This window comes from Eupeodes corollae, chromosome 2 (genome assembly GCF_945859685.1).
Source record: "Eupeodes corollae chromosome 2, idEupCoro1.1, whole genome shotgun sequence".
Lineage (NCBI taxonomy): Eukaryota > Metazoa > Arthropoda > Insecta > Diptera > Syrphidae > Eupeodes > Eupeodes corollae.
In genome coordinates, this window is record NC_079148.1 from 107089422 (window position 1) to 107115850 (window position 26429).

At 30.9% G+C, this 26429-nt stretch overlaps 1 protein-coding gene across 2 annotated transcripts; it reads left to right on the forward strand.

Annotated features, from left to right (window-relative positions):
• LOC129946228 (uncharacterized) lies at positions 1 to 25671 on the forward strand. 2 transcript variants are annotated; one of them, XM_056056345.1, is made up of 5 exons: positions 1 to 615; positions 15634 to 15809; positions 15920 to 16077; positions 22171 to 22351; positions 24864 to 25671. In XM_056056345.1, the coding sequence occupies exons 1-5, from the start codon at positions 580 to 582 to the stop codon at positions 25045 to 25047; spliced, it is 735 nt and encodes a 244-aa protein (XP_055912320.1). In that variant the 5' UTR covers positions 1 to 579; the 3' UTR covers positions 25048 to 25671. The 2 variants fall into 2 exon arrangements, with proteins under 2 accessions (XP_055912320.1, XP_055912321.1); XM_056056346.1 differs by lacking the exon at positions 1 to 615 and adding an exon at positions 12155 to 12366.
• The last annotated feature ends 758 nt before the right edge of the window (positions 25672 to 26429 follow it).

Below are 26429 nucleotides of genomic sequence, written 5' to 3' on the forward strand. Positions count from 1 at the left end.
TCCAAGGTAAGCAGTTGACTGGTTCGGTAGTTTTGAAAAACAACGTCCTCCGTGTGTTGTTCGCTTCTCCCATCATCAGAATTCCAAAAAGAAAGAAATTTCTATTTTATATCTATCTGTTCGTCTTTCAAGGTGAAGCACAAACACAAAACGAAGAAAAGAAGTCATAAAATTAAATAAAACAAAAAGAAACAAAAAAACAACACACACACAGAACAAACAAAATAAGAAGTGCAAAGGAATAAAAACGAGAAGAAAATTTCTTTTCTCGGGAAAAATTCTCAGATTCAATCCATCAGAGTCTCGTTTTTGAAAATAGAAATTTTATTCGGTGTTTCAAGGGTTCAAGTGTAAACCAAAGGTGTTTTTAGTTCTTGTAAAGTTTTGAAACCAATAAAGCACTCGTGGTGAATTTCGTTTTCAAAGCAAATATATAACGTCGAAAACGGTTGAATTACATACTAACCGAAATCTTCTAAATTAAGGCGGACTTAATAACAGTTCTAGTAAATAACCTACAAAACAACTTAGTTATACACTTGCCAGGATCAGCCACAACCTAAACTCGACGAAACAAAAATGGAATACCGGTGCTATAGGTGGAGTTCGTCCAAAGTAAGTGACCTCATTACAAAATTATCATCACAGTTTTTTTTCCTCTTCTCATCTTTCAGAGCTGCGCTAATGTAAGTCTTATTTTTTCGCGTGGGCTTAAGGTAGTTTTACTTTTTCCTTATTTCAATTGTTAACTACAAATTCGGTCACTTATTTATTTGACCCGGAAGGAATACTCGTACACACAGGTGTTTACGACGTATATTGAATACTGATTTTTTGTTATACTAAAAGATTATAACCATGAACAAGTTTGACTGGATGTGTCTTTAACAATTTTTTGTGGCATCCACTTTCTACTTCACCATGTGCTGTGAATAGTGAATAATTTTGCGGATTCAAGTATAAGTATAGTGAGTTCGTTCTTCTTTATAGAGGTACACATATTTTGAAAGTCGTGTTAGGTACCTGATTGATTTAAGTACCTATAGGTAAATATTGTTGTATTTATTGAGATTATACAGCCTAAGAAAAAATTAGAACATTAAGATTTGTGGAACAATAAATTGTACTCTATTGTTTCTGTGAAAAATTATCGAGGTTGACATGTGTTCAAAAAGAAGTTCAATATATTTCTCGGTATGGAATGAACTAGTATTGTCTTTATTAATGACTATGACTAACGTACATAACGTACAGCTCTTTTCTTTGATAATCAACTTCTATAAAATTCGTCAATAAAAAAAGGGTGCTTGTCAAAATACTGTATTCTAAATAACTATAATTCTGTATGATTAAATTTTATAAACTTCTTCCATACCAATACAAATATGGAACAAATCAATATAATGTGTTTCAGATTTCCAAAATTTTGTACGACACAGTTTGGTCATAATACTGCATTACTTAAATTCTAAATTTCAAAATACTGTATGAACAAATCACTGTGTCTCATTAAATTTTGTATTTAAAAATGCTGCATTTATAAAAAGTGCATTTGTGTAGATTTCCGTTAAGTATATTTGTTTTTAAATTATTAATTGAAATCTTGAATTCTGACTCACAGTATTTTGACCGTACAATATTTTGTATATTTTTCCAAAATTTTGAAATACAGTTTGTACATTTCAAATTCGGCATTTTATCATATTGGAAAAGCAAACACAAATTCGATCAAATTTTAGGTAAAACAAGTTTATTTTAAATTTGTTTAAGGTATTTTTTTAAACCAAATAGCTTTTAGAATAGCGTTATATTTCTTGATAAATACTTTTAAGATTTAAATTTTCAAAGTTGGAAATATTTCACAAATTTTAATTTCTGCTTCTAGACAAAAGGATTCGTAAGTTTTTCATGCGTCTCTTATCATGTATTAAAAAGTATTATATATATAACCAGTATTAAAATTGTACAAGTGCTCATTTTATATTAACTATTTGTGCTACCGGTAAACAATTTAAAAATATTTTTGAAGTTAAAAATATGTAGTTTATTTTTAATTTAAGGAATTTATGAACTGTCATTGCAAAATGTTTAATTTCAATGCGATGTAAATTTTAACAATTCAAATGCGGTTTTGAAGCAGGCATCGTCGCAGTAGTTAATACTTGTAAAATAAAAAATGAGACAATTTCAAAAGTTGTAAGAAAGCCTAATGCGAGTTAGGTATCATCGGGATGTGCTTAGGATGGCAGAAATGGACAGTGGCATTTATACAAATTTTGAACTCACTGTCAGCAAAAAAAATATATGCACTATCTGATGTTCCACAAGGGAGCCATCTTGGTCCATTGTTTTTTTTTTATTTTCATAAATGAATTACCATTATACTTGAATTTAACAAATGGTCTATTATTTGCGGATGATTTTAAAATATTTGCAACTGTTAAAAGTATCAATGATTCTGTAATGTGTATTAATACAGAATTATATTGATACTATAAACGATTGGTGTGAAAGTAATCATCTTTCGCTTAACATCAATAAAAGTAGTTGTATGTCTTTTTCTCGATGTCATACTATTATCTATATATATAAAAATCAATGCCACTTTTCGTTGTAATTTTATAACTCAACAATGCCTTTACCGATTTGGCTAATTTTGGTCTTAAATTATTCGTGGAAGTGCAGAGAAGGTTTGTACGTAGAGAAAATTAAAAAAAAAAATATCTTGAAATGTGTAAAATCAACATCTTTCTATACTCCCATATACAAACAATTTGTACAAATACTTAAAGAAATCCCGATTTGTTGATTACCTTGGAAATGTAGAACGAAGCCATTGATTTTATCGACTATTTGATCGGAATAGAAAACTGAATTAGCACTTGCATCTTCGGAAATTGCTGCTGCATTTCCTATCATTCCTCGATAAATTCCTACTGATGAAATAAACACCTGTTGTTAGAAATTGGTGATGGCAAAATACCAACCGACAGTACCAACGGATTGATCACTTTACCTAACAATTTTTGTATACAATTGTGCAATCTATAGATTGGTTGAGAGAACGCACCATTTTAGCACCGAAAAACATTCATACCAATGCTATTAATTTTTAAATTCAACCGAAACTGCCAGGTGTCGTCACGACATATAAATCAATTGACAGTGTTATGAATCAAGATGAGGCAACGAATTTTCCAATTGAATTTTTAAATTCATTCGAACCGACTGGTATACCACCGCATTGCTGAACCTAAAAATTGGTTCTTTATTAATCAACCCAAAACTGTGTAATGGCACCAGATTGGTAGTGAAAAAGTTATTTCCAAATTTGATTGAAGCTACAATCTTAACTGGCAAATCAAAAGGAGAAGGTTTTATGATACCGTGTATTCCTCTGATTCCAACTGATATGCCATTTGAATTCAAAAGATTACAATATCCTGTGCGTTTATCATTTGCAATGTTCATAAATAAGGCCCAAGGACAAACACTTCACGTTTGTGGTGTCAATTTGGAGGAATCATGTTTTTCATATGGCCAACTTTATGTTGCCTGTTCGAGAATCGGTATACCTAACTGTTTATTTATTCATGCTCGAAATGGAAAAACTAAAAATATTGTTTATCCAACTGATTTAAACTATCAAATATAGACCCACCATAGTAAGAGTACCCAATTCTTTTTATTTTTTAGTTTTTAGTCTTTGCTAATAAATACAATATGAACAATAAATCATTTGGGTCATTTGGACTTTTAAATAGCTAGCTGTTTAATTTTTTTTTGTTTGAATAAATGAACTTCATACTATTTTTTTTCATTACTATGCCTTATACGTAGCGAAGCACGTACCGAGCCGCTAGTTATTTATAATTATAATATTTCAAACGTCGTCTTATGTAGAGTTTCGGAGATTAAGCACCTCTGTATAATATTTAATGACAAATAAAATTCCTCTGGGCATATGGATAATGTTATTGTTAAAGCGGATTCAATGTTTTGCTTTCTTAAAACAAATTGTGCCGAATTTTCGAATCCATATGCAATAAAATCCGTCTATATGTCTCTTGTACGTCGTCATTTGGAATATGCTTCATTTGTCATTATATAGTTTCAAAAAATAGTATTGAGAAAGTTCAAAAGTTTTTTACAAAATTTGTAGTTCGACAACTTAAATGAAATTTAGATTCAATGCCTTGTTATTCTACAAGATGTGCTTTATTTGGTCTTTAACCCGTAAGATTTAACTGGATAGATGAAGTAAATAAATATATGATCTGCCTGAAAATTAAATTACAAATATTTAATTTGACCCTTTTTTTATAAGAGCTAAAGAATTGTATTCTTTTTTAATTTCTTGATAACTCCTTACAGACTATCACAATAACGATCAAAGAAAGTATACATTTAACATAATGTTAAATGGAAATGGAAAATAATGGAAAAGTTAAGATAAAATTTGTACTTCAATTTATATTATGTTATGAGTTCAGAAACAAGAATTTTCAGCCCTTATTTTAAATAAGTTTTTGCTCTCAGAAATACAATATTGTTTTGAAAAGGGTTCTCTCTCTCTGTTATTTTTTAAGAAGTTATGCTAATGAAAACGGCAAATTTTTGGAGACATTTTTTTAATGCAATACAATTGTGTGTATCAAAACTTTAAGTGAAAAAAAACATCTTAATACAAAAATGTAAGTATTCGGATACCTATTATTGGGTTTACTCTGGAATAATAGAATTGCATTAATGAAATCAATTTTTTGATTTCTCAATGATAAACTTAATTGGTTGACCCGTAATATAAGAAATAATAATGAAGGTCATATACCTACACCTAGTCCAAAAAGTCTCCCTACAGCAGCTTTCTTTTTGATGATTCGAGGTAAAAAAATTTACTATAACTATATATTAAAATCAAACGTTTATTTAAACGTTATCATTTTCATTTTTACATTTATTCCTAGAATACTTTGAACCAGAATTTAATTACCATCCTTCTTGGTTTTATAATTTAATTAAATTAGTAAAAATCATTTTTAATTATTTTTGTGACTCTTTTTCTATTATGAACAAATCTTGAAACTTTTACTATGTTTAGAACTCATCATTAAATTAGATAAATGCAAAACAAATAATATTAGTAAGTTGCTTGAGATATCAAACATTTTCTTTCTTAAAACTTTAAATATAAGTATACGAAATCTAATCTGAGAAGAACTCTTAAAAACTTGTATTTGCATTTACTACTGATTGTTCTTAAGCGTTAAGTCTTTCAATCCGTTGAAAAAGTCTCTAGACATACAAATGTACAAATTTTCGTTGAATTATGAAAACTCATTTGAAGATTCAATTAATATTCAATTCAAATAATATTTTAAATGATGTATTTTAATTATATCTATGACTGTCGGCCAAATCAAAGGTTTATTTCTTTTAATAGAAAAAAAAACAATTAAAATCAGTCACACATTTATCACGTCCCTAAGTCTAAGAGATGGCCCATAGCCAACAGCTTAAACATTTTTCCAATCTACCAAAACAAATTTTATTGCTTTTTATAATCATGTGAATGAATATCAATAGTTTATTCATTTTTTGTTTATAATAATGTATAAAATACTTTCGCTACCAACAAATCAATTCAACAATATTCAAGTGAAAACAACTTTCTCAGGGATAGTCTCAGCAGCGTACCAACGTATATGGTTTTTGCACAAAAACAGAACAAACATGAATCTTAAAGAAAAATGTAAGTACCTATCTACCTATACTTTTCGTTCTGGTCTCGACTCGGCTCGCATCTCTTTGGTTAGAGACAAGAGTTTGTTGAATTTTTAATAAGGCTTTGTTTGCTTTGGAATTCGGACCAAATTTATCTTTCAATCTCACATATTTTTAGACATGCCTACCTGTATCCATGTATATTTTTTTTTGTTTTTGTTAAAATCAAAAAGTCATATTAGTGTGTCGTATAATTTGGGTCAACAATATAATAATCCCAATTTTATAATGAGGTTTGAGATGGGAACAGCAAAAAATAATATAATTTTATTTTTTAGAATATAAAATGGTATACTAGTTGTCTAAAACGGAAACTGATTTGGTATCTTATGATTGTTTTACGCGCCGTAATCTTTCTAATGAAAGAAAAAGCTTTGTGTTTTGTTTTCTTTTTATATCTTATGAGTGGGTGGTTCTTGTCCAAATAAGATAATTATGTCAATTTAAATCGCATAATGCTAAGAACCCAAATCAGAAAGAATCATGTGAGGGGGAAGGAGGGGCTACAAATATTACCGTGGTGACCTCAATCACAAAATTACTCTCCAAAAGTAGGATTGTCCGCATGAATATGTTTAACCTACTTTTGCTGATTATCATATTGACTCATCTGACTGAGAATACAAGTTGAATATTTACAATAACAACAACAACAAAAACAGCCAGAAAAAAATATCTACAACCTGGCAGCATAAAGAGAAGTAAGAGAACATTGTATATTTATTCACATTTTTATCTTTTCAATAAAAGAACCTTGGCCATGGCTGATAAAAGTATTTGAAAGAGAGGAAAGTGCATAAGTTTGTCAAGTCTGAGAAATGTGGTAATTTATATGACAGTCACATATTTTCAATATACCGTCTCCTCAACTTAAATCCCGTATGGTATTCGTATAAGCCGTACATACGAGTACAATACATTTATTTTGATTAGAGAGTATGTCTTTTTCTCTGGTACGTTATGTTTCCAAGGAATGCGGAGGCTAACCGACCAAATTTAGGAGTGATAAAGTACCTCTACATATATAACATACATACACATATGCAAATCGTTTGTCTTAGTATGAGTTATGTGAAAGAAAACCGTTGTCGAAATCAGATAAAGCACACCTTTTGAAGTTAGAAGAAGTGGCATAAGTGAAAAGTGAAAAGGTTTTTAGTTTGTATCTTCTGCATTGGCTTTTTTTATTACATCGCAAATTGTGTTTGTTTTTAACGTTCAAACTTTTTCTTTTTAATACTAACATCGCTTCAACCACCCTTTTTGTTTACAAATTCGGAAGGAATTAAAAAGTTATTTGATATTGTCAGTATACAAAAATTCCATACACAATGAAGTCAAATTATAGTTTTAACAGACTCTCATTCAATTATCTTAAAACGATCCTAAAAATAATCAAAAATGTATTAAAAACCTTAATCAATCACTTCCAAAAAACGTAATAGCCTAAAGTAGTGTCCATGTTGGCACCCTTACCAAACATAAAATGCAATAATATTTTCGAGTTTTAAGCTCAGCTCTTTTGTTTACTGAAGATTATACAATATTATTTTTAATAACACACCAAAAAGTTAACATGTTTTGGGTTCCTTAAATTGTATTGTTAATTCTTAAATCCAAAAAATGAAATATATTGTAATACTATAAAATTAAGAAATGTTCAAAAACGGCGGCGTAGGTATAAAGTTACATAATTTATACACATTGTTAGAATTCTTAACACATAATGACAAGACATAAGATACAAATTAACTTCATATAAGTAGCAACATGTAATACGTTGTCACTTGTCAGTTGTCACCCGTATATGTTTATGTTTGACGTGAGTTAAAAGAAGAGCTACTGGGGTCAATGTCTTTAATTTTATAGCTATATGTATGTATGTACTATCTTGTAGTGATTAGTCATTTAAATTATCACTTTAACACAAGTCTTTTAAGACACAACATCCATCAATCTTCGGAACACAGGTAGACACAGAAAAGTGCTAATTAATGAATGTTTTAAAAGTGCATACACATATTATTGCGCTTACGGAAGTACCAGTTTGGTTTGAAGTAGTTAGCACGTGTATGTGAAAATATTAAGGGATACATTCAGAATGTACTCCTTTAGTTTTGTACATTTCAAAAAGTGATTCTTTTGAGTTGAATTGTAAGATTGCAATATGCGGGTATATTTTATGTATTCATCATAGATTTTGGGAGTTCGTTTTCTCCACCATAAAACAAGCCTTTATTTACATTACAGACAGTGGATATGCTCATATGTATATTCTTTGTTCATAATTTAAGAAAAAATAAGTCGCACGTGTGACCTTACGTTGATTTCTAACTTAAAAAATGCCGCTCATGATTAATATTGCCATTGATTTCTTCAGACGATTTTAAATATGGCAAGACGAATTTTTAAACTCACTTTTTTACAAAACAAAAAAAATAGCTTTTTGTGCCTTTGTTTTTAAAAAAAGAACATTCTTTCATCCAAAACAATAACAAACACAACATTATATAACAATAATTTCCATAATCCGTTGAAGTTGAGAAATTTTAAATAAAATTCATAAAATGATAGAAAAGAAAAGTTACAATAAATTTCCTTTGAAAACAAAAGAAACGTATAAATAAAAATTTGTGTTATTAAAAAAAAAGTAAAATTATTTTCAACCTTTTCAAAAATTCTTCATCAATCATTATAGTGATTTATTGCAATTTTTTTATTGAACGTCAATAATTTTCGATTCTTATGTTCCGCCGGATAAGCTATTTCAATAAATTATTCATTTTGTCATAGGATTAAAAATGTAAATTTTTGCATATATTATGTAGTTATTTTGAGATATGTGATTTATCAATGGAAACAATGGTTTGATACTACAAATATTTTATAACAAAAGAAAATTTTCTTAAGAAATTCCATTAAATTGAAGCAATTTCTGTGAATTATTACAGCTTCATATTGTATAACTTATTTCTTTCTCATAAAAAATTACAATTATAGTATAATATTTTTGAATTTAATACTTTCTTAACAATATTTGTTTGTTTGAGGATTTTTTATAAAAAAACACAAATTTAATACACAATCGTCAATAGTTTTCCAGTAAGAGGTTTTATTTTGAAATTTAAGAAACGAATATTTTATAAGAAACATTTGTAGATGTTTATTTTATTGTAAATTAGAAGATATAATTTTTTAAAATTACCTTTTTCATCATCTATTCGTATATTTGCGGCTCCTAGATAACTTCATGAACTCCAGCTTTACGATCTTGAATCGATTGTGGAGCATTCGCATTGAGCTTGTCTTAATTCTTGTGTTAATTCGTAAATTCTCGTTTCCCAATTCTGAATACCTCTTTAAGAAATTAAAAAAAAAAAGAGGTTGGGATGCGACCCATACTGATAACTTCCCATCCCGTCTGTCGGTTTGTCTTGCTTAAAAGTTTGTAAGTTTTCGTGTTGGGTAAAAAAAGTTGTCAGTTGAATTAAAAATTTAAAAACTACCAACAATATTTTTCATATAAAGAAATAGTTTAGTTTGAAATCTTGTTTTGTTATACATTTTTTAGTCGAAAACAAATTTTTGCCAATTTTAGAAACATTTCTTAATTTTTTATAAATCGGTTGAATGACATTTTCTGTGAAATAAAAAAGTTTGAAAACAATATTTTTAATTTTTGAAAAGCTTTTTGAGCCGTAAGTAAATTTTTACCAAGTTTTAGTACTGTTTCTTTTTTATGTTTAGGTTTTTATTTAAAAAAAAACTGTCAATTAATTTTTTTTCCAATTTTTTCTGAATGTTGAAAACAATATTTCTTATAACCATAAATAAATTGGAAGCCATAATCTCTAATTTTTGAAAAGATATTTGAGTCGAAAATCAATTTTTACCAACGTTTGTTTAATTTCGTTTTAGTTTTTTTATTTCTAGTAAGGAAAACTGACAACTCGATTTTTCTCAAAATTTTTCAATATTTTTGATTTATAAAAAAAAAAGTTAAAAATATATTTGTTTGGTATCATGTCTAGCGTTTTTGGTTCGTAAGATATTTAGGGTTTTCACCTTTTTTTAAAATGCTATGGTAAAAAAACCGCCCACACAATTTTTTTAGGAGCCCCTTCTGCATCTTTTTGCATTATTATCTGTATAACAAAATGTATTTGAAGTCAAGCACGCACAGGCATCTTTCTAAAAATCTTTTATTTCGACTCTATTAAACGTCAGGAAATGTCAAAATTTTCAATTTGACAAATCGGACCCATTACAATAACTTCCTATGGGAAGTAAATAACACTGACAAGTAACTTTTTTTTAAAACTGAAATCTGCAAACTTTAACTTAAAATTTTTCATAATTTTTAGTGAATTTATTTACCTCGTTGTTAATGTTAATGGCTTAGTTTTTAATGTCAAAAGATTGAAGCTTTAAAAGTGATTGCTCTAATAGCCGGCTATTTAAAACCAACTCTTATTGAAATTAGTAGGTATATTTCTCCTACCAGAAGTCAAATTTGAATTTTTCGATAAAATGATTGTTTGCCTAAACAAGAAGATCTTCTTCTACACGTTACCCCTTTGTCTTGTTTTTCTTTGAAGAATATTTTTAAAATTGTACAATAAACAAAAATTTCAAGAAAAAATTAATTTGATTACTTCCTTGTAAGACCATCATTTTTTCAAAGATTCATTTTGCAAGCATCAACTATTTATGCCAATTTTGGTCATTTTTAGCAGTGCTCTTAACTTGTGGCTTTTATTTAATTATTTGCACTTGCTAAAAATTTACCATGCGATGAACTTGTTCGTCATTTCATATGAAACCACCTAAAGATTTGTAATTCTTTGCGCGTCCGTTGTCGTATAAGTACAACCACGAACCATCACTTTGTTCGGCATAAACAAGATAAACAGGTTACAAGTTCGTTTATTGCCTTAACCATAACCTTCCTGAGGAACAAAATCATAAAAACTGTATCCATGTTTCACACACATTTAACAATCTTAGTGAAACGCACAACCATCGGCACTCCAGCAGAGAATTACCCGATGGTACTCTGAATCTGAGTCTCAAGTTTAATTCTCAAGCCTGAAGCAGAAAAGCAAAAGAATCATCAACTTAAAGCTATATAACATTATTCTCTTTTTTTATTAACTTCATATTGATTTAAAAATATAAAAAAAGAGTCTGAAAAATATCTGGCAAAGTTCCAGCCAGCCAACAACGTGAATTCCGCACGAGGCGCACTTTTATACATCTCTGAAGTCTGAATCTGATGGCTATGCTGAGAGGCTAAGACGAAGAGTCTTAGTTAAAGTTTTCTTAACCAATGTGTTTGCTATATGGAATCTATAGGTTTGTTTATGGGCATACAAAAAAGTGCATAATGCAACAAACCAACGTAAACGAAACTCAACGTTCATGCGGTCTTCAACGTCGTCATCGTCGCAGTCGCTCGTCGTTCGCTGTCTCAAGGATGGAAAAAAGTATTGAAAAAAAAGCCACTGCAAGCAAACAAACGGGCCACCCCAATTTCCAACAACAACTAGAAAATCTATAGACTCTTGGAACGTTGCGTTGTTGTCATAAACGGAAAAACGTTATTATACCTTTGGCCTACATTGCAGTCCAGTGTCTAATGTTTCGTGTATAATGCATATTGGCTCTTGGATCTTGATCTTGAGTGTTGACTGTTGAGTTCCAGAGAGAGAAAATCTCTGTTTATGTGAACTTGACCAGCAAGTAATCGAGGGGAATTTTTCCTATTAAAATATCATCGCGGTGTGTTGCAAATGGATGTACACAAACCCGGTGCCACGGTAGTCGGTCGGTGTGTTGATTGTGTCTAGATGCGGTGAGATGTTGGCTTACATAAATGAATTGATTAGAAGTGGCGGAAAAACGGTTAGGTTGATGGCTAAATTGATATTGATTGCAGTTAATTAATTGAAGTAAACGGATGGCTGTGTACACCTATATTTCTTCGTGGATACTTGATTTTAAAGATTATAATGAAATGGGTTATACTTAAAATATAAATTGCACTTGACCTGTGGAGTGTTTATAATTCTTTTGAGGATATATAAGTTTAAAGCTCTAGTTATTTTTAAATGTTGTAGCCATATAACTATCCAACGATAACTTCCTTAATGATTCAATGAAGTGGAAAAATGGTGAAATGTATTCTTTATATTTTACTTTCCGTAATATTGTTTCTAAAGCAGAAAGTGATATGTAGAACTGCATCATTGTAAAGTTGTGAATTATTTAAATATTAATGCTTCGAAAACCTAACTATGTCTTGTATCTTTAAAACGGACTTTACCTTCTATCTATGAGTGGCACTTGCATCAATAATTGCAATTTTTTGGTATACCATAAAAAGTAAAGTGAGAAATTGCCAACAAAACGATCCGCAGTAGCCAGATTTTTGTATTTAAAATTTGGTACAACTGAAAGAAAATCTGTCAGAATAATAATAAAAAAACACACAAATGGAAGAAAGTTTTATGAAAATCAAATTAACTTAGCAAAAAAACTAATTAAAACTAATAAAATTTAGACAATTTTCAAGAAGAAATGGTAAGGAAACATCTTTAAATTGAGATTCTATAAAAAAAAATTCATTTGACAATTGCTTCAAGGAGGGGGTTTGTTCGTAGACTACTACATAAACATGTGGTGCTTGATGATCGCCTCAATTCTTTATATACCTGAAATTAGCTTGATTTGACTCTATTTCCGTCGGAGATCGGAGTCGAGTCAAAATTTGTAAAGAAAAACCTGTGCTCTGTTTATTTACATTTTTATGAACAAAAAATATAGTTTTCCTTTAATCAAATCACAAAAAAAATGGGCATGAACTAATCAGTTCTTCATTGTTTAACACTAATCAAACTGTCTCACTTGCACTTCACACATCGAAAACATCGAAACACCATTTTCATTTAAGAAAGTGCTGTCAAACTTAATCATTTTTAATCTTCTTGTGCGGTGGAAACACCAAAAAGGTTTATTTAATCTAAACTGAGATAAACCTTTGGTGAAAACAAAGCAAAATTCCATTTTCTTTTCTATTGTTTCTCTGGCAAAATAAGGCCAGTTAGTCCATTTTCATTAACAAAACTAAATAATAACAACAGTAACAGATTGATGGAAAACACATAATTCCAAATGCAACTACGCAACGAGCACAGCCATCGAAATAAGAATGCAATATCAATCGTACCAACATTTGAGAACAAAATCACATAAGATCCATTCGAGACTCGTATAAATTTCAAAAACCAATCCCTAGTAAGATTCTACTTTAACTTTCATCGCTAGTATTCATACTATGTTTTTATTATTCGTGTAAAATCCTACTATACTATGGATACATTTTCCAACAAAACACGGTTAATGATACTGAACGATATTCTCGGTATGTTCATCACCAACCAGCTCTTTTGGAAAGATCATATGCGTAATTTAACCAAAAATGCCGCAAGATGTTTGGTTTTTTTGAGACTTTGTCGGTAATTTATCTCTTGTTTTGATTTGGTTTATCTGAAAAACCTACACACTAACGTCCAAAGCTTGAGTAGAATTCCCACCTTTGGGCAGGTGATTTAGTAACTTACTTAAGCATCTTATGGACAGTATTCAAAGAAGAGCTTTTAACATTGTTGCTGACATTGACTCATTTAAGCCTTTCCAACATCTTTGATATGTGTCATCCTCATCTAGAGAAGAAGCCAGTTGTTTTCGCAATACTCACACTTCTAAAGATGACCATCAGATCAACTTTGGTTGCACTTTAAAGTGTAGTGATTCGTTCCTTAGAGGCACTATGAGAACTTAAAATGCTTTAAGATGCTCTGTTTTCTCCGTCACTTCGATGTTCAAGAATTAAAAACCAATGTACATCGACAATTTGTTTCTATCTTTCCTCCTAATTTTAGAGGTGTAAGTAGCCTTTGAGTGTGCCCTCCTTCATTTGATAATAAGTTATATTGGATGGATTCAAGTCTGAAAACAACGTAATAAATACTGGTGTGCCCCAGGGCTCTGTTCTATCTCCAACAATCTTTCTGATTCTTATTAATGATCTCCTGCCTGCAACTTCTAATAATACATACGATAGCACCCTTAGCTTTTCATATTTGCTTTCAGACTCACATTCCTCTTCTTCGGATGTGGAACTACAACGACAAAATATAATAAGCTAATTGAATTCTGACCAAAACAGCATTATTCAATAGGGAATAAAAAACCGTGTGGAATTTAATGATTCGAAAACCCAATGCTGTCTTGTTTCGTTAAAGCGAGATATACCCCCTTGCCAATATCCATAGATGGCACTTGCATCGAGGAGACTGATCATCTCGATATTCTCGGTATTTGTATCACCAACCACCTTTTGCGGAACGATGTTGCGATGTTGCCAAAAATGACGCAAGAAGTTTTTCTCCCCCTTTGATCTGGCTGTTATCTACAAGCTTTTATATACGTCCAAAGTTTGAATATAACTCCATATCTGGGCTGGTGCTTCAGCAACTTATTAATTAAACCTCTTGGACAATATTGAACGAAGAGCATTTAGATTGATTGGTGATATTACTATCATAAGATCATTTTTGAACATTGTCGAAATGTTTCTTGTTTACCCTCTTTTACCGTTATTTTAATGGTTTATGCTCTAGAGAAATAGCCAGTTGCCATTCCTCCCCTTTAACAGTTCAACTGTAATACTCACGTTTCTAGGAATGCTCATCAACATACACTTGAGTCCAGCTTCGGTCGTACTGTCAAGTACTGAGATTCGTTCTTTAGCCGTACTATGCGAATGTGGAATGCCTAGCTACACTTTGTCTTTCCTAGCCAATATTCAGGAATTCAAAACCATTGTGCACCGACACCTCCTTTCAACCCCTCTCTCCCTTCCTAGTGCTCACACTGGGTCTACGTAATAAGGGTAGTATTATCCCCTTGAGAAACATAGAAAAATTACATGGTTCTAAGATCAATTGCAACTGTAGTCTGCTAATAATAAAAGCCATTTCTGGCACTTTTCTTGCAACATAAAACTGAGTGTTAAATCAATTGTACAATTGTAAGAAGTTTGGGACGGCCAAACTAATATGCACTACTAATTTTTTGAAGTCAATGTTTATTTACATAATATATTTGAAAATTTCGTCACTATCGCATCTTCTGCGATTTAGAAAACCATCTAGCAATGTAACTGAATTTTAATATTAATTAATTTTTGATAGTTTTCGAAAAACCATAAGTTGCTGTACAATTATCTATAACTATATGTGGTATTTGATATAATCAAATATAAAAATATTATCAAAATTATGAGAATATAGAAACATCTGTAATGATATACAAGTCATTAAGTTTATTTTTAAAACTTTTGTAGAAAGTTTTTATTTTTAATATTCAGTTGTTCTAGTTGCAAGTTGTTCTATTTTATATGCTGGTTAATTTTTAAAATTTGTATTATTTTAAATTGAAAAAAAACGTAAACAAATTATGTATATTCAATGATTAAATTATTGTGAAAGTCGGAATAAGAATACATTTTTAAAAAAAACTGTTACTTTCCTTTCTAAAAGCTTTAAAATGTTGTAATTTAAATCTTTAATGTTGCGCCTAAATTAATTAGGACCCAAGATAAGAACAGTAAAAGTTGTTGTTATATTTACGTGTGAGATTCATTTCATCTTTTACTTCATTAGGTAAAGTTCTACATATGTAAATTTAAGCACATCCAGGGTTGGCATTGATTTCGATTATTTTAAGTTATATTTCTTTCTTTTACGTTTAATTGAAAACAACTAATTAATTCAATAATTTCAGACGATATCAGCAATACTCTTAATCACCCTTAACACGTATATTGTAAATGCTGCCCTATGGTCAAATTATGCGAGTGAAGAAAAATGTAGTGGGCCTTCGGGATTGAAATACTTATCTGGCGATGCATTAAGGGATTCACCAAATTGCTTAGGACCAAATAATGCACCTTATCCAAGGTAAATAATTGATTTAACAATTATAGAACACATGTTTTATTTTGTCTATAAACAAGATGAATAAAATATTTATTATATTCTCTAGAATTAATAAATAATTATATTTTTAGTGCAGCTGTCGCGAGAACGTTTTCAAATTGGAATGGAAGTTCAAGACGAGGTAGACAAAATAAAATTCCTACAACACTTGATCCAGCAATTACAACAAGTGCTCTTCTAAAAGCCTATGATGATGCAAATAATGACGAGCTTCCTAAAAGTCGATATGGTAAGTTCTAGAATTAGAAGAATAAATACATTTACATTACAATTATGTTTGATTAGATATACATGCTTAAATTAACTTTATGTTTGTTCTTCTTTCACATTTTTGTCATTTACAGAAATTCAGACGAATGATTTTCTGGCAATACTTTTTTCGTAGTTGTTTTTTTTTTTAACAATTGTCTCTTGATTTAGGCTCAGTGTTAAAGCATTGAAAGAGATTATTCGGGAACTTATTGCTGACATACAATTGTAGCAAAAAGTGGTCGAAAATTGGACGTCTGGCCTGGAATTTATTTAACTATGCCACGTTTTGAAATCATTTTTAAAACATATTGGCTAATCCTGGTCATTATAATTAAGCTGAGATCTTGGCCATAACATTAAATCATATACGTTTTATTTCTTCTAGAAAACCACACGTCTAAAAAATGTTAAATTAAATAGATAAAAATGTGCATGGTATCCAATTTTGACAGCTGCCAAAAATAAACACATAGTCCAAAAAGTCTCCGTACAGCGATTTCTTTTAGTTGATTCTGAGATAAAATATTTACTATAATACAATAATATAATATTAAAAACAAGTATTTTGAAAATCACAATCACAATTTTTTTAAATTTGTTAAAAAGGTGAAGGGGGAAACTAACTTTTTTCGATGTTATCACTTTGGTTTTTACATTTATTCCTAGTACTTTTTTCAAAAATAAAAACTGTAAAATTAGGCTGCTGTACGGAGACTTTTTGGACTAAGCGTATATTTATTTAAAGGGGCAACCAATTAGTTATACGATTCTTTTTTTTTTAATCCGTTAAAATATTGGTTTTGATTGCAATTGTCTTGCATTAGGTAGTAAAAGTTGATTTTCTTTTGTTGATTATAAAAGGATCTGTTTCCCACAACTTTTATATTCCCTGCCTCTCATAAAACTTACTAACTTACTTAAGGTGGCGCTACAGTCCTGTGTGAACAAGGGCCTCACCTAACAAACTTCTCCATCTAGCTGGGTTCCTAGCTAGATGTCTCCAGTTTCGCGCTCCAAGTTGGAGAGGTCACTTTCGACTTGTGCGCTCCACCTGACCCGCGGTCTTTCTCTACACCCTGTGTATTGGTTTCCATGAGCTCTACGTGACCCAGCCATTTTAGTCGTTGGACTTTTACCCTTCTGGCTACGTCTACGTCGCTGTACAGCCCGTTCAGCTCGTCGTTTCATCTTCTCCTCCACTCCCCTTCGAAGCATACGGGGCCCTAGATCAAACGAAAAACTTTTCTCTTGAACCGACCCAAGGTTCTTTCATCCGCTTTTGTCATAGTCCATGCTTCTGCACCGTATAGCAGGACGGGGATGATAAGGGTCTTATATAGCAACAATTTGGTCCATCGGCAGAGGACTTTACCACTCAATTGCTTTCTTAGTCCATTGAAACAGCGGTTAGCAAGAGTTATTCTGCGTTTGATCTCAGCGTTGTTGTTGTTTTCTGCGTTTACAGCGGAGCCTAGGTAGACGAAGTCCTTGACTACCTCAAAGTTACGTCTGTCGATGGTGACGTTTTGACCATGTCCTTTGTGGTGTTGTATGTCCTTTCTTGACGACAGCATGTACTGTGTTTTGCCCTCATTAACAGTTAAACCCATTATTGCCGCCTCTGCCTCAATACTCACAAAAGACCCATTGACATCACGCTGAGTTCTTCCGATTATGTCAATGTCATCAGCCTATCAGGTTTGTTGACGATGGGCTTTAGACGTTCACATATTACGGCATAGAAGATTTTATAGTCGATGTTAAGTAGACTGATTCCTCTATATTGGTGCATAAAAACACCTTTTGGAAAAAATCAATCACCAATCGAAAAATCAGTTTTGTGATTTTTTAGATCAAAGACTTTATATTATATTAGAATGTAGCTACATTTTGCACGAAAATAATATTTGAAGCAAATGTAATTTGTTTTCATTTTTGTAGCTTTTGATTGAAAATTGGTAAATTTTATATCCAATTTCCATAAAATTTTGTTGATTCACAAGAATCTTTTTGCTTTTTGCTATTTCTAAGATAATAACTGTGTGGGAAAATATTCTCATTATAATTCATCTTATTACATTAATTCGATTTGTAAGATTTTTTTCCTTCTATAGAATAGAATTTGTAGACTGTTTTGCTTAATGATCTTATAATTATCTCAAGAGCTAAAGAGTTAAAAAAGTTTAATCATAAGACAAGTTTTGGGAACATGTTGATTCAAAATCTTGTATTTATAATTTCTTAGACGATAGATTCACGATAGATTGAATTTGAATATTCATTTAGATACATATGTACGTAAAATTAGCTGTACAAGCAAACAAGAAATGTTGTTAGTTATTAATTTAATCTACAAATAGATTGGAATTGCAATTCATTAAATGTATGTATCGCTATCTGATCGGGTCATTAAACTCTAAAAATATGCGTTTTTATTTCATATACGATTTCACACCTGGTCATTAATTAAGACTTGTTCTCCATCAACTAGTATTGAGTGGTGACTTCTTTAAACCGGATTTCAGTCTCTGTCTATATGTACTTAGTTCCTATAGAAATTTGTCACGCATAAAAGTGATGAATAAGATAATAAAACAAGCTTTTGAAGTTGAATCAACTTTATTATCCTCGTCACATGCAAGAAAATATCTTTTCTTTTTCTTTTCTTTTGATTTTTGTTAGTTTTTAATTCTAGAAAGTGAAACTTGCTCAGAGAGCCAAAGCATCACCAACTAAAACATTTTATCGAAAACCAGTTGTTGGTAAAAAGTAATTTGGCTAAAACCAAACATTCAATAGGCACCCTTACAACTACAGAGGACACTCTTTGTCGTTTGGCAATCGTTTTTATTGTTTTGCTATTTGCAATGTGCCAAAAAATCAAACAGGTTAACTTAACTTCATTTATACCAAAAGTGAATTTGAATTTTTGGATAGTAATTGCAAATAAGAGAAAGCAATTGGAAATTTGCTCTTTTTTGAGGGATATTTTCTGCATAGTTAAAAGTGCATTGAACTTGTTTTTATAATTTTAATTAATTTCAGTCACGTTTTACTTGTTTTAAAAACACGTACAATAGTGGTATCGAATATATGAAACCAATCCTTAATTTTCTATTTGAAGATGAGGCTATTTTTTGACTGTGCTTTTTATTTTTACATATTGGACGTATCTACATATGTTTGTAGTATTTATTATTTTAATGAAAAAATGTCTTCCATTTTTTTTGGATTTTAGGTAAAACAAATTACTCTTAACGAAATAAATAAACCTGTATATATACGTATTTAACATTTGTACATATATCATGAGGTTCACTTTTTGATAAGCAGCAACGATATAATAATTATATAGTTAATATAAATTTAAAATAATTTAGTAAAATTCAATTAATAATTTTAAACCATTTTAGTAAAGTTGCTAAATTTAGAAATAATTTTGTTAATTTTAAAAGATTTTAGAATCTTACTGCATATTAATATCTATAACTTAACTTCAATCAGAAAAATTACTTTAATTTTTAGTGCATGTGGTTTTCCAATATAAGATTTTCTATTTTGAGTGGCCCACTATTTGTGCAGATGCCAACATTTAGATTTTTAAATTTAAAAAAAAAAAAAACAAAAATCTTGAACATTTAGTTAGCAGTTTTACAAGAAAATTTTCCTGACCGTGTAATTTCTTGAAGAGGTGATCAGAAATTGGCAACTAATATCTTGTGGCTTAACATCTCTACACACTTTTTTTTTAGGCCACCGGAAAAATCCTTTACACATGTCTCTTTTGTTTTAAAATCGGCATATTTTGAATATTTACCTAATAACTGTCAACAAAGAATTGACCTTGGTTTGATCAATTATACGTTAAATTAACTGAATGACGAATCCTCACTAAGACCTGATAGTCTTCCTGCCATTTATTTATTTATTTCTTAAAAACTGTTTCGATTCGTTATCTTTTCCCCTCTTACTAGTTTTTATCTCTATTTTGTAATAAAGGGGATTTTTACATGCTTGGAAACAGAAATTCAAGTCTACTACTACCAACCTTTTGTTGAATTCGTGTCCTCTACGTTCTCGGTGCTTAAAAAATTAAACGAAGTTGACGTAATCTCCACTGACTTTAGCAAAGCCTTTGAAAAAATATTCTACAGATTTATACTCTTTAAGCTTTCTACTCTTGGCTTTGAACCGATTATGTTGTAAGGGATTTCTTCTTACCTAGAAAGCCGTTTATATAATGTTCAATTTAGATGCGCTCACTCCTACCCTTTTCTTATTACCTCTGACGTGCCACAAGGTAGCCACTTAGGCCCTCTTCTTTTTATCCTCACCATTTATGAAATTAAGTTGATTTCTCTATATATGTATATCCATATCTCACTTTACGCTGATGACGATGCATGATTCTTACTTTTTTCAACTAGATCTCTACAGTTCCTCAGTCTGATGTAAAAAAACTGCTTAGAGCTAAATATAAATAAATGTCAGTCAACTTCTTTTTCACGAAATAGAGTAAGAACTTCACAGTGTCAATATTTTCTAATAAACAAACCATTCCCTCTGTTGGGGTTATTCGTGACATTGGGTTCTTATGTGACCAAGAATTAAATTTCCGTGCTCATATTGTTGGGGTTATTCGTGACCTTGGGCTCTTATGTGACCAAGAATTAAATTTCCGTGCTCATATTGATGGTAAAATATAAAAGCCAACTCAGCGCTAGTTTTGTAAAACGTTGGTCAATGAATTTTCCAACCCATACATTTTCCTATCTTTTTCCTTCGATTTGCCCATCGAGGCCTACCTTGGCGTAATCCCCAGATATTTCCTCCATTTCAAGACCTACTTTAATTAACAAATCTCAAAACTCTGGAAAAACGTAGACAATCCACTTTCATCTTGGTTGTTCATTGTCTGCTTTCTGGGTCTAACTGTCTTCATTTTTATAACTCTATCTTCCTTCATTATCTCTAACGGAGATGGCACAGCAGTTTAATATTCACCTTTGCTCGGTGCCGGGCCATAGAGACATTCCAGGTAACTGTAAGCAGATGAACTCGTCAGGAACGGTACAGTGCAGCCCATCCTACAACGTTTTTCACACACTGGCATACCAATAGCTTATGCAAGAAGCTTTAAAGAAGGCAAACATCAGGTGGAAAAACATCAGCACATGTCAGGTCACGAAAAACATCTGGCCAACACTAGTTTTAAAGCGTTCAAGGTATTTCCTATCTCTAAGCAGATCGCATACAAGCTCGATAATAGGTGTCACAACCAGACACTGTCTAATAGGAAAGCACGTCACGCGGGTTAGGCGTATTCTCAAATGACTTTTGCAAGAGCTGCTTTGACGAGGAAGAGGAGGAAATAATTATTCACCTTCTCTGTACATGCCCTGCTCTAGCTCAAAAACGCAAGAATTACTTAGGAGAATTCTTCTTTAACGATCTAAACGATCTAAATCATTACAGCATAATCAGCCTCTCACGTTTCGTAAGGGACTCAAACTGGATCGAGCTAAGGAAGCCTCAAGATTCATGTGGTATAACAATGGGACACGAAACTGGCCTAAGTGTGTCCGTTTTTCATCATGGACAGCCACCTAACCTAACCTAACCATCTTCCTTAACATTAACCCCCATTATTGGAGAAATACTCACCTGTTTTTATATTACCACACACCGAACCTCTTATGGCTCGAATGAACCCATTACTCTCATGCTATAAGCCCTTAAAGCTGTCCCTTTCACCAGCCTCATCATTAGCTATAAGTTAAGTTTAAGCCGAATGTAAGGGCGTTTTGCCCTCCCAATATAAATTATCTAATTGTAAATCCCTATAATTCAATACCTATAACTTTTCTGAAATATATTTTGAAATAGTTTTACGGGATTGTTTCCTGCGAATATGTTTTATTTATAAACCGTTCTTTGTCTACACAGTTTGTAATCTAACAATTTATGCCGGAATTTTATTTGACTTCACCATCTTTCAGTTAACATAGAAATTCCTTAACTCGGATAGTAATCGAAGCATTCCTTAATATTTTTCCTTTCTTTATTTCAGGTCGAGCAATTAACGATTCACCATCACCATCTCAGTGCCGGGGAACACCGGCTAGGCTATGCAAAACACGCTACAACACCACTGCTCCAATGTACGGAGTAAGTCTTACATCAGGTCAACCAGTTACCATTGTCCAAAAGTTCCCAGATCTTTTACAGCAAGTTGTCTTCGAAGTATGCGAGTAAGTGTTGGGTATATAAAAATATTTCAGATACAAACAAAAATATCATCAATTCGTTTACAACACCGCACCGCAAACTTTTCATCATCCGATGAAAGTTAATCGTGTCAATTAAATAAGGCCAACACACTGTGTGCACACACTTTCATTCACATTCTACAAAGCATCTTAAGCACTTGTCAATAGCACCTGCCTTTATCCGTGCTAAACACAAAACATGCGTCTTTCACGCTGCGGCCGTATGACTATAGTGCATACATTCTGCAATTTGGCTTACTTCTCTTCTCAATCGGTGACAAAAGCGCCATTAATCTAAGATTGCGGTCTATTTTGTTAATGCAAAGTCACGTATTGAATAGGATTGATTTATCTAGGCAAAGCACATATGCACCGCACATCGGCTTCGCTTCGGAGAAATTTAGTACATTTCTCTTAAGATACAGTCTATTGTGTTATCCGCAATTACTGTCGATGGAATCTGATTTCAATTCAAATAATGTTTGTTATTCGCATTTATTAGAAAATAAAGAAAACTAATTATGAGAAGATTTATTGGAAGATAATGTATTTTTCAAATTATAAAATCATCAAATTTTGGGATTTGCGGTTGTTTATAGTCTTTGGGCTTGTCCCTCATAATTAATAAATTAACATATCAGTGAGAAAGATTTAACTGTACTCGTATAAATAAAAGTGACAGTTTGTAAGCAACATTAAATACAATACGACAAAAAAATAATAATTAATTTTCTTTTCTTTTAAAAGATCTTTTATATAACAAAAGAACTCGAATCTGCCATTTGATGCTTTCTCTACCTGGTCGGTGGTAGGTAAAGCATGTCGTTTTATGTATTCTTTTATATCAGATCACTCTTTTTATTCATATCACAGTTTTCCCTTTTTATTTTTGTGTTTTCTTTATTTTTTTTTTAAACAGGTTTAATTAAAAATCGTGATCAAATATATACTTGTTAATTATAATTAGCGGGAAAAGTGAAATTAAAATTCATCAACAGAAAGTGATATTTTAGTATGGATTTATTTGAATCATCAATCTAATTTTTATTCAAATAATTCCCGCGTTTTGTTGGAATATCTATCAATAGTATAGTAGGATTTTACACGAATAACAAAAACAGTATCCATAGTAGGAATACTACCGATAAAAGTTAAAGTAAAATCTTACTACGGATGGGTTTTTGACATTTATGTGTGTTCTCAAATGTTGGTACGATTGATATTGCATTCATATCTCTATGGCTGTGTTTGTTGAGTTGTTGTGCATTTGGAAACATGTGTTTTCCATTGGCGAAAAAAAATCAATCTGTTACTGTTGATATTATTTAGTTTTGTTAATAAAAATGGGCTTATTTTCCAATAATAGAAAAGATAATTAAGTTTTGCTATGTTTCCACTAAAGGTTTATCTCAGTTTAGATTAAATCTTTTTGGTGTCTCCACAGCCCAAGAAGAATTGAAAATGATTTAGTTTAACAGCACTTTCTAAAATGTAAATGGTGTTTAAATGTTTCTTATGAAGTGCAAATGACATAGTTTTATTTGTGTTAAACAATGAAGAACTGAATTAGTTCAGCAACATATAAGAATACGCTACGTACTACATAAGCAATTTTTTTTTTTAAATTTGATTAAAACAAAAATATATTTTTTCTACACAAACATGCAAATAAACAGACCATTATGCATTATCTGTAAAACCAACTCCTCCACACAAGTTCTTCTTTACAAATTTTGAATCGACTTCTATCCCCGACCGGAATTGAGTTAAATCAAGCTCATTTCAACTCAATTCAGGAATATAAAGAATTGAGGCGAGCTTCAAGCAGGTGTTTGATTTTTACAAAGCTTTCTTCTGTTTGTTGTTTTTTTTTTATTGTTATTCTGACAGATCTTCTTTCAGTTGTACCAATTTTTAAATAAAAAAATCTGTCTACTGTCGAAGCGTTTTATAGGGAATTTCTACTATACTACTATACTATTTATAGAATTGGTAATGACTGAAATCACTGAAAGTTAGGCTGCCAGTCATTTTTTTTTCAGCTGAATCATAATTGTCATGTTTCTTAAGGTGTGTTCACAGCAAAGAAACCTTTCCGCAAACGCTTTTTAAAAACTGTTTATCATTTGTTTAAAAAAATATTTTAGGAACATTGCATAAACATTTTAGAAATGTTTCTGATAAATTTGGCGTAGCTGCTTTGAGAAACATTTTCCCATTTGAAATGAGGAACGCAGAAACATTTCATAAATACATATTTCGCGAGTATCCAGACCTGACCTCTGTTTCAAAAAAGTTTTTCCAATGTTTCCAAGTGTCCTTGAGTACACCAAATTAATACAATGTAGAAATCTTTTTTGAAACCCTTACTATAATTTTTCTTCTTTACTATGTTGCGAGAAGATTGTTTTGTGCACCGTGACGTATGAGTTATATTTTGTTTAAATACTTTATAAAATTACAAAAGTTTGTCTAAATATATTTTTATTTGCAGGTCTTCTGAATGTGATGTTGTTCGTGGAGAATGCACACAGACGTATGTCCCATATTTGTTTTTGGTTATACCCCTCGGCCCTGTGACGCTCACTGGACAGGATTATGTGCTAGTTGAAAGTGGATGTGTATGCAAACCTAAGTACTCAACGGGAGCACCACAAGAACCAAATATGATACCATAGTTTCATTAGGATTTAAGCTTTATTTATTTTGATTTTAATTTAAATAAAATACGTCCATATTATATTTATTTCTTGCTTAGTGAAACAAAAACAAAAAACATCAAAATGTATGAATTTTTCGATTTTCTCGAATTTCGATTCCAGTGTGAATTTAATAAAATTGAATTGCAATATAATATTCCTGTCACATAATCTGGCATATAAGGGTAGTTAAGGTGGGTAGTTATTGATTTACATATCATAATTAAAAATAAGAATTTAAAATTTAACGTTTGTTAAAACTTTTATAATTTTTTAGTTAAATAATTACCACCCTTTAGACCGAGCATTAAATTATTAAGATATATATACATCATATTAAAACACAAAAAAATATTTAATTTAAATGATACAAAGTATTTCCTTAGCAGATCATGAAAAAATATAGCTTTTATTACTTTGAATGTAAAATAAGTAAAAAAAAGGAAATGGAATTAGAAGCAAAATTATTATAAAATTATAGACATGTATTTGTATATTAGAGTAAGAGAAAACTTATTTATTGTTTAAAATATTCTTAATGATTGATTATTATTAAATTAAATGAAATACGAAATTAATTGCGTAATAATATTAGTAGTTGTGTATAAATACAAATGACTTGCTTTAGTATAAGATAACTTAAAAAATTATGTTGTTAATTCATAATATTTTATTATTAAAAATAAATTTTAAAAAAATAAACTAAAACCCATTTTTCTAATCGGTCTGACTTCTTTGGTATACTTTGAATATACAAACAAAAATTATAACCAGTATTAATCAACCAGCTGAGTTATTACATAAAAAGATGTTTTTTGGTAACGTAGTCCTATTTTTTAAAACAGAACTAAAAAACTTCAAACTCAAAAGAGAAAACCAACAAATTCACTCTAAGACGAAAAACCTTTTTAAAAGGTTGTTTTTGAAAATCTTTTATTAATAATAATAATAATCTTACAGATTGTAGGCAATCACGAAAAATGAAATAAATAAAAATAAATAAATAATAAATAATAATGAACTGTTATAAAGGGTTCTTCAATAAGGGGCACGCAGTGCTGTCCTGCTGAAACCACATGTCGTCTAGTTCCATATGGTTCAATTTGGGCCATAAGAAATTACTAGTTATCATCGTTATGTAGCACTCGCTGTTAACGATGACTGCCTCACTAACGTCTTTTTCAAAAAAGTACGGACAAAGTACGCCGCTGTTGGCCCAAAATCCACACCAATTGGTAACTTTTTGAGCATGCATTATCACCTGGTGAACGTTGCGTGGATTGGTGCCATTTCATCCAAAAATGCGCCTCGTTATTAAAGATGATTTTTTGGCCAAAAGTGGGGTTCTTTTCCAAACGATT